The sequence below is a fragment of the Gadus chalcogrammus genome, chromosome 14, assembly GCF_026213295.1.
Source record: "Gadus chalcogrammus isolate NIFS_2021 chromosome 14, NIFS_Gcha_1.0, whole genome shotgun sequence".
Lineage (NCBI taxonomy): Eukaryota > Metazoa > Chordata > Actinopteri > Gadiformes > Gadidae > Gadus > Gadus chalcogrammus.
This window is the reverse complement of record NC_079425.1, coordinates 30,042-40,000: the sequence shown is the minus strand read 5'-3', so window position 1 is coordinate 40,000 and position 9,959 is coordinate 30,042. Positions and strand designations below refer to the sequence as shown.

General features: G+C 47.5%; 1 protein-coding gene across 6 annotated transcripts in view; it reads right to left on the bottom strand.

Moving 5' to 3' along the window:
* The window catches only part of ppfia1 (PTPRF interacting protein alpha 1), a 63,013-nt gene extending 53,722 nt beyond the window's left edge, over positions 1-9,291 (bottom strand). For 2 of the 6 annotated variants that reach the window (XM_056608491.1, XM_056608494.1), the window contains exons 1-2: positions 8,033-9,289; positions 6,285-6,542 (exon numbers count right to left, since the gene is read on the bottom strand). In XM_056608491.1, the coding sequence (XP_056464466.1) occupies positions 6,285-6,542 (258 nt within the window). In that variant the 5' untranslated portion in view covers positions 8,033-9,289. Of the gene's footprint in view, positions 1-6,284; positions 6,543-8,032 lie in introns of all 6 variants that reach the window. The other 4 variants (XM_056608489.1, XM_056608493.1, XM_056608492.1 and 1 more) reach the window with 4 other exon arrangements.
* Positions 9,292-9,959: the final 668 nt, after the last annotated feature.

Sequence of the window (9,959 nt, the reverse complement as noted above, 5' to 3'; positions counted from 1 at the left end):
AGGATCCCTAACAGGCAGAGGATCCCCAACAGGCAGAGGTTCCCTAACAGGCAGAGGATCCCCAACAGGCAGAGGATCCCCAACAGGCAGAGGATCCCCAACAGGATCCCTAACAGGCAGAGGATCCCCAACAGGCAGAGGATCCCCAACAGGATCCCTAACAGGATCCCTAACAGGCAGAGGATCCCCAACAGGCAGAGGATCCCCAACAGGCAGAGGATCCCCAACAGGATCCCTAACAGGCAGAGGATCCCTAACAGGCATAGGATCCCCAACAGGCAGAGGATCCCCAACAGGCAGAGGATCCCCAACAGGCAGAGGATCCCCAACAGGCAGAGGATCCCCAACAGGCAGAGGATCCCCAACAGGATCCCTAACAGGCAGAGGATCCCCAACAGGATCCCTAACAGGCAGAGGATCCCCAACAGGATCCCTAACAGGCAGAGGATCCCTAACAGGCAGAGGATCCCCAACAGGATCCCTAACAGGCAGAGGATCCCCAACAGGCAGAGGATCCCCAACAGGCAGAGGATCCCCAACAGGATCCCTAACAGGCAGAGGATCCCTAACAGGCATAGGATCCCCAACAGGCAGAGGATCCCCAACAGGATCCCTAACAGGCAGAGGATCCCCAACAGGCAGAGGATCGCTAACAGGCAGAGGATCCCCAACAGGCAGAGGATCCCCAACAGGATCCCTAACAGGCAGAGGATCCCCAACAGGCAGAGGATCCCCAACAGGCACAGGATCCCCAACAGGCAGAGGATCCCCAACAGGCAGAGGATCCCCAACAGGATCCCTAACAGGATCCCTAAGAGGCAGAGGATCCCCAACAGGCAGAGGATCCCCAACAGGATCCCTAACAGGCAGAGGATCCCCAACAGGCAGAGGATCCCCAACAGGCAGAGGATCCCCAACAGGCAGAGGATCCCCAACAGGCAGAGGATCCCCAACAGGCAGAGGATCCCCAACAGGATTCCTAACAGGCAGAGGATCCCCAACCGGCAGAGGATCCCCAACAGGCAGAGGATCCCCAACAGGATCCCGAACAGGCAGAGGATCCCTAACAGGATCCCTAACAGGCAGAGAATCCCCAACAGGATCCCTAACAGGATCCCCAACAGGCAGAGGATCCCTAACAGGCAGAGGATCCCCAACAGGCAGAGGATCCCCAACAGGCAGAGGATCCCAAACAGGCAGAGGATCCCTAACAGGCAGAGGATCCCCAACAGGCAGAGGATCCCCAACAGGCAGAGGATCCCTAACAGGCAGAGGATCCCCAACAGGATCCCTAACAGGCAGAGGATCCCCAACAGGCAGAGGATCCCCAACAGGCAGAGGATCCCCAACAGGCAGAGGATCCCCAACAGGCAGAGGATCCCCAACAGGCAGAGGATCCCCAACAGGCAGAGGATCCCCAACAGGCAGAGGATCACCAACAGGCAGAGGATCCCCAACAGGCAGAGGACCCCTAACAGGCAGAGGATCCCCAACAGGATCCCCAACAGGCAGATGATCCCCAACAGGCAGAGGATCCCCAACAGGCAGAGGATCCCTAACAGGCAGAGGATCCCTAACAGGCAGAAGAACAGAGCGTGGAGACGTCATCGCATCGATTCAGACTAGATTGTGGTTGTGGAGTCATACCCTTGCAACTATATAATTGTATTTAGTTTCAATAGGAATAAAGTCTTCAATGCAGGGATATATCCAAACAGTAAGCTTATTATTTAACCTATTTTATGCTCAATTAAATGTATATTAAATTATATTAAATGGAGTGATCCATTTCTGAAATATCCACTCACCAGTCACCACAGACTTTGAGGGTTGTGGATTGTTGCACCCCATTAATAAGGGTCAACCATTAATAACCCAATGATTACTAGTGGTCCAACTCCGAGCTCTGGGGCTAGTCAATGTCCGTGCCGCTGTCCTGGCTACATGTCCATAAAGAAAAAAAGAAAAAGCACTTCTTGAAGTCACATCTGGCTTAAAACGACATTAGCTCTATAATAAAAACAACATTAGCTCTATGCTAAAAACAACATTAGCTCTATGCTTAAAAACAACATTAGCTCTATGCTAAAAACAACATTAGCTCTATGCTAAAAACAACATTAGCTCTATGCTAACATCAGTTCACAACTTAAAACAAGTCTTCCTTTGTCTCCGTCTTTTTCCACACACTCCCACCGCTCAACTCTCCCCTCCTATATAGGGTTAGGGTTAACCACCCCTCAACTCTCCCCTCCTATATAGGGTTAGGGTTAACCACCCCTCAACTCTCCCCTCCTATATAGGGTTAGGGTTAACCACCCCTCAACTCTCCCCTCCTATATAGGGTTAGGGTTAACCACCCCTCAACTCTCCCCTCCTATATAGGGTTAGGGTTAACCACCCCTCAACTCTCCCCTCCTATATAGGGTTAGGGTTAACCACCCCTCAACTCTCCCCTCCTATATAGGGTTAGGGTTAACCACCCCTCAACTCTCCCCTCCTATATAGGGTTAGGGTTAACCACCCCTCAACTCTCCCCTCCTATATAGGGTTAGGGTTAACCACCCCTCAACTCTCCCCTCCTATATAGGGTTAGGGTTAACCACCCCTCAACTCTCCCCTCCTATATAGGGTTAGGGTTAACCACCCCTCAACTCTCCCCTCCTATATAGGGTTAGGGTTAACCACCCCTCAACTCTCCCCTCCTATATAGGGTTAGGGTTAACCACCCCTCAACTCTCCCCTCCTATATAGGGTTAGGGTTAACCACCCCTCAACTCTCCCCTCCTATATAGGGTTAGGGTTAACCACCCCTCAACTATCCCCTCCTATATAGTTTACACCAGCAAGATGTACTTTCCAGGGATTGATACTACAGGTTCCAAAAGGTTGAAGTGGAAGTGAGTGAGTGAGTGAGTGAGTCCAGTGAGTGAGTGAGTGAGTGAGTGAGTGAGTGAGTGAGTCTTATTTTGGACAATATGGTGCATAAAACAGGAAGATGCTAATCATTAAAGAACCTGTGGTGGGTTCAGGGTATTCACACAAGGAGTGGCTGGGGAAGACCGGAGAGATATCGCCCAACTTGTAGAGCCCTAGGAAATCCATTTTATTATTTTCCAAATTCCATTTTATTTTTTCGCAAATTCCGTTTTGTTTTATTCAGAATTGTGTATCATGATTTTTGATCATTTTATCATCAGAAATACTTTTGGGAATTAATAAAACGTCAGCTGTATGGAGAGGCAGACAGCTAGTGACACATCGCAATATTTCACCACGATAGTTCGGTGTTTGGGAATAATAACATACATGCAGACAGCTCAGAAATGACTATGTTAAGAAGGATCTTCAGTTGAACCGTCTTCTGCTGGTCAAACACACGGGCAGGGATGGGCAACTTTCATGATGAAGAGGGCCACATTTTTCATCATAACCATCGGAGGGCCACATGACTGCACACTTCAACTAAACGTGAGCTGAGAGAAGCTACACAATTTTGAATTTGGTAGATATGATTTCCTGTATTCTGGTGCATTTTGGGGATGGCCACTACCTAAAAAATCATCCAGAATCATAACCTATGTACGGTATGTTAATTGAACCAACATACATTCATTTCATGTTTTCCATGCTCAAACAGCCAAATGAATGGTCAGTATTTTTATCAGTGCAAAGGGCTCACATACATCATCATTCAATGAAGTCAAAAAACTGAAAAACAGTGGCCCAACATTAACTGCAACAACTCAATGAACTCAAACCCAACAAGCAGTTGTAGTAGTTGTAGTGGAGACTTAAGTGGATATCTTAAATGAATGATATCGCTTCTAAGCAAACTAGACGCATGGGTTTGCCTTCGAATTCTATGAATTCTTCTCATCTTTCTTGACCGAGTTTTCTGTAACTCGATCAATTATTATTATTCTTTGTTTTTTATTTCTTTTTTTATGTGCGGGCCTGACTGAGTGAGGATGCGGGCCGCACTGAGTGAGGATGCGGGCCGCCAGTTGCCCATCCCTGCACACGGGGCCCGGTGGGTATGTCGGAGGCTTCTCTCATTGTCGCTCAACTCTCTCCCCCGTCCGCAATGCTACACTATGAACAGGCTGTTTTATGTTTTCTAAGAGTGCGTCAGACTCGGCTCCAAAAAGTCCTTTACATTCCCGTCTGGAATCTGTGCACAATAGCACACTACTGCTGGTGTTTTGAAACTGGTAACAGGGAGCTATTCCTTGTTCTTCACATGGGCTTTAGACTTTGAGAGATCATCATGCGTATTTCTACGGGTCCAATCAATAGCATGTTTGACATGTTTCTCAAAGTAGTGACAAGTTGTGAGGGGAAGATCCTCCACCCCCCCCTCCCAAAACACCCGACTTGTATTTGTGCCAACTCGTCTGTCATTTGACAATTATTAAATAATTTTGGTTACTACAATAATCAGGCCAACTTTTGATATTATTTCTTATCAGTTTAAGCCAATTGACGAAAATTTCTCAAAATGAGCAATATTAAACGTTTTCCAGTTGATTCCAGACGTCAGACTGCCAGGTAAACCCAGGTCAACCCTAGTAAACGAAAGTCCTCCCAGGTAGGGCTAGGCGATGTGGCCTTAAAAAATAATCCCAGACTTTTTAAAAGAAAATCTGATTTCCGATTTAAATCGATTCACATAAAAAAGGCATTAGGGCAGGCCCTGCTATTGTAAACAGTGTAACCTGTAACATAACATAAAATGTAAAATATAAAATAAAATATTTCTGCAAACATTAAATATTACTAATGATAAGAGGTAGTTCTGATAAAGTGCCAACATAACATTAAAAAGTTCAACATTTGTTCATAAATATACAGTGTTTTGCAAATGGTAATTACCTTAAAAAAGGGAATAGTAACGGGAGAAGAATGAGAAAACACACACGCAGCTCTTTCCTTCACTCGTCTGTATTGAATGAGGAGGAGGAGCGCGATCCCTGGAGCCCCGAGGCATTACCAACAGATCGACGAATTATTGAACCACACAGATATTTAAAATGAATTATGTTTACCTCAAAATAGATTATACATATATGAATAAATTGTTGTATACAACTTGTCACACTCGCTGCCATGTTTGTGTATCACTTTGGTTAATGCGCGCTCTGTGCGGGGGGAGGGCTGATCCCATTCCGAACTACGGGAGCTGAGAGGGAAGCGTTGGCGGATGTTGAAGAGAAAACCGATTTTCATTTAAACAAGTCGACGTGAGCTACACACTCGAGTTAATCGATAAAATCGGTTTACCGCCCAGCCCTACTCCAAGGTCAACCTGGTTAAACCCAGGTCAACCCAGGTCAAACCAGGTCAACCTGGTTAAACCCAGGTCAACACAGGTAAACCCTGGTAAACACTAAACACAGGTAAACCCTGGTAAACACAGGTAAACACTAAACACAGGTAAACCCTGGTAAACACGGGTAAACCCTGGTAAACACAGGTAAACCCTGGTAAACACAGGTAAACCATGGTAAACACAGGTAAACAGGTAAACACAGGTAAACCCTGGTAAACACAGGTAAACACAGGTAAACACTAAACACAGGTAAACCCTGGTAAACCCTGGTGAACCCTGGAAAACACAGGTAAACACTAAACACAGGTAAACCCTGGTAAACACTAAACACAGGTAAACCCTGGTAAACCCTGGTAATCACAGGTAAACACTAAACACAGGTAAACCCTGGTAAACACTAAACACTAGGGGATGCACCGAATGTTCGGCCACCGAAAGTTTTCAGCCGAAAATGGCCCAAAAGCGCATTTTCGGTTTTCGGCCCAAATACTTTTATCACCGAAACTACACGGCCGAAACAGAAATTTGTGATGACGCAAACAAAAAGCGCGGCCAGCACACACTTGTCTGCGGTGTGGACGTTGTTCAATGTTTCTGAGAAAGACCCACGTATAGCAATTTGCAAAAATTGCAATGCCTTGATTTTAATGAAGTTATTACACAGTCATAGGCATTAACGCATTGTACTAATAATTGGCATAATAATTATTTTTCGGTGTTTCGGTTTTTGACCTTGGTTTCCTCATTTTCGGTTTTGGCCAAGAATTTATTTCGGTGCATCCCTACTAAATACAGGTAAACCCTGGTAAACACTAAACACAGGTAAACACAGGTAAACACTGGTAAACCCTGGTAAACACAGGTAAACACAGGTAAACCCTGGTAAACACAGGTAAACACTAAACACAGGTAAACCCTGGTAAACACTAAGCACAGATAATCCCCCCATTACCTGTGGCAGCGCGGTGTTGAGCTGTCTCTGCAGGGAGTCCCTCTCATGGCTGACCTCGTGCAGCCTGCCCTGCGTCAGGCCCAGGTTCTCTTGGGACTCCCTCAGGGTGTCCAGCAGGCGGTCTCTCTCCTCCAGCATGGACACCATCAGGGACTCAAAGTGGCCTTCTGAGTCCGACTGCAGAGGGGAGCCAGAGCCGCGGCCGCCGGCCCCTGGCCCGTCTGACTCGCTGATGGTGGGCATCACCTCGCACATCATCTGGGTCAGGGCCAACATGGGAGAGAGCCCCAGGGGTTAGAGAGCAGTCCAAAGAGAGGGATAGAGGCCACCGTCAGCGCATCACACAAAGAAGATCGGCCTCAACTATTTGGAGTTTGCAAGATTATTGTAATCTTTTTTTGAAAATATGATTTAACATTTTATTGATTTCTCTCTATTGGGAAATGGTTTCAATCTATGTATGAATAAGATGCATTAATATAAAAGCTTAGAGGCCAATACTGTTCCATTAGCTAAAGATTTGGGTAATTTAAGCAGTGCCTTGAAAAATGCTTGACAGAGAGGCTATGGAAGTACACACAGAGAGTCCTCATCATTGTCTTAGGGCAAGTTACAACCATGTGACATGGATTTACATTTTACACATAGGCCTACCTGAAGGTATACATGCAAAAATCATTTGGACGGTCAACGCCGAAAAGCACTGCTGTATGTTTGGCACTTTTAAAAGGACCCATGACATGCCACCAGGTGTGAGTGTGAATAGCTGTTACAACCTGTTTTGAAAATATGGATCTTCTGACATCACAAGTGGGTGTGTCCACCTAGATGTGGCCCGGATAGATAAGCAACGTTTGCTACAGTCCACTGGGTAGGCTGGTAGACTGATCTATCCAGCGTACATGTAGGTGGACACGCCCACTTGTGATGTCAGAAGAGCCAGATTTTCAATACGGCCTAATCCCACTCACACCTGGTGGCATGTCATGGGACCTTTAATAGAATAGGGTATAAAACAAGAGCCTGTTTAACCTAGACTCTATAGTACGCCAACAAGGATCCGGATGAATAATGACGAATGACAATCGACTGAATTGGATAAGGAGGTCAAGCCAAATCAACTCGTGAGTGAACAGGGGGGGAGGAGCCATACGCCACTAACCCTGCATCAAAATAAAGGATTGACAGATGTCTAGTCTGACTGACATACCAACCCAGCATCAAAATAACGGATCGACAGATGTCTAGTCTGACTGACATACCCAGAGATCTAAAAGATAAACCATAGTGTGTGTTCACTGGGCATACAGAAACCATAACCCCGATCACCACTCAATAGTGTTGATGTACAGGCAGACGTGTCGTTACATCATCACCACCCATTAGTCATCAAGGCTATTTGAAGTAATCCAATTGATCCCCTTAGTAAAATGAATCTACATGTCCTGTGGATCGCCAGGGTCAGGGCACTTAGGGTTAACCCTTCCTTTTAGGGTTCGACGATAGGCCTGTACTTGAACACATTGCATTCACCATGCACTGTACCTGAGTGATCGTTTCCTTAGTGAACCATCTCACCTTGTAGAGTTAGGGTTAGTGAACCATCTCACCTTGTAGGGTTAGGGTTAGTGTAGTGAACCATCTCACCTTGTAGGGTGAGGGTTAGTGAACCATCTCACCTTGTAGGGTTAGGGTTAGTGTAGTGAACCATCTCACCTTGTAGAGTTAGGGTTAGTGAACCATCTCACCTTGTAGGGTAGGGTATCTTCAGTCCAATTTACTTTCTGTTTCAAAACAAAACGTCCAAGAAGTCCAGATCCTCTGGAGAAAATGTTGCTCGTCAATCAAACAATATCAAAATCCAAGAGGAACCTCAGATCCCCCAGGGAAGTCTTGAGAGAGTCCAGAGACCTCCGACCCCCCAGGGACGACTTGAGAGAGTCCAGAGACCTCCGAACCCCCAGGGACTACTTTAGAGAGAGTCAAGAGACCTCCGACCCCGCAAGTACGAATCGAGAGAGTCCAGAGACCTCAGAGCCTCATGAATTCAACAGAAGGCAATGTTCCAACTTTAGCAGGTTAGCCCCACGTTAGCATGAAGCAGGCTAACTCAGTGCTAGTTACTTAGCTTCAAATAAACGGGTGATTCTATGACAGCATAGCGCTATTCTACATTACAGATCCATCTTTTTCCGAGAACCAGTAACAAAACCCAAAAGAGGTTCGCCCTGGAGAGGCTAGCACACAGCGGAGCTGCTCGGCTATGAGGTTAGCCCTGGAGAGGCTAGCACACCGCGGAGCTGCTCGGCTCTGTGACCCGCCGACGTGGAGGAGCTACCGGCGACATGCTAGTCCGCTGAATGAAACACAGTTCTGGATGTTGGACGATTTTAAGGAACCGGCTGACTGATGGAAGCTACAGCTGGGTAGCAGCTATGGCTAAGCTAGGTAGCAGCTAGGCCAATCTAAGTAGCCGCTAGGCTAAGATAGGTAGCAGCTAGGCTAAACTTGAATCGAAGTTCGAACGAAGAAATGTAAACAGGTTTCCGAAGTAACGTCCTGAATAATAAAGTACCGAACAACCGGGCTCCAACGCTAAGGAACAAACAACTTTAAGAAACCAAATATCTGGTTAAAGTGTGAAGTGTTGATCTGAGGATTTAGATCAGTTAACCCCGGGGTTAGATCAGCTAACCCTGTTAGCCTCACTAGCTTCCTTCTGTCGCGTCACCAGACCGATCGAGACCCTCGTATCCTTTAAAGCGAGAGTAGAACAGTGCGGTGCGGGTAGAGCTAGGACCTCCACGGAGAGCGTCTTGTCCCCCGGTGTAGTTCACAGGGTCGTCCCCCGGTGTGGTTCAAGCTGCGGCAGGCCTTTACTCTGAGACGCTCCGCTTGTCTTCTGTCGCCACTGCCTGCCTGGCAGTCGGCTCACGGTCCAGTGCAGCCAATAGGAGCCGAGTTGGACCAGCTCACCACCTACTGCTCCTCTCTCCTCCTACTGGTTGGTCCTACTGGGCCTACTGGGACCACTGGTCCTACTGGGCCCCGTGACCACTGGTTCTACTGGGACCAGGACCACTGGTCCTACTGGGACCAATGGTCCTACTGGGCCCCCGGACCAGTGGTCCTACTGTGATCAGGACCACTGATCCTACTGGGACCACGACCACTGGTCCTACTGGGACCAATGGTCCTACTGGGACCAGGACCACTGGTCCTACTGGGCCCCGGGACCACTGGTCCGACTGGGGCCACTGGTCCTACGGGGCACCGGGACCACTGGTCCTTCTGGGACGACTGGTCCGACTGGGGCCACTGGTCCTACGGGGCCACTGGTCAGACTGGGACCACTGGTCAGACTGGGACCACTGGTCCGACTGGATCCCGGGACCAGGGATCTGTTGGTGTCTTAGAATGGTTCTTGATGGTTTCATAGTATATTCTCTGTCACGTCGCTGCAGGCACCTAGTGTTAATTTTATTATTCTGAGTTGTTCTGGTTGGGCTTTGATTTCCCTAGCTCGCTTGAAAAAGAAACGCTACATATAGATCGTCGTTAATGCCAATAGACAGAATCTAACGATTCAGCCCCCATTTCAGAGTATCTAGCGCCACCAACTGGTTAATGTTGTACTTACCTCACGTCCACTTGAGGCAAGGATGAGCCCGACCT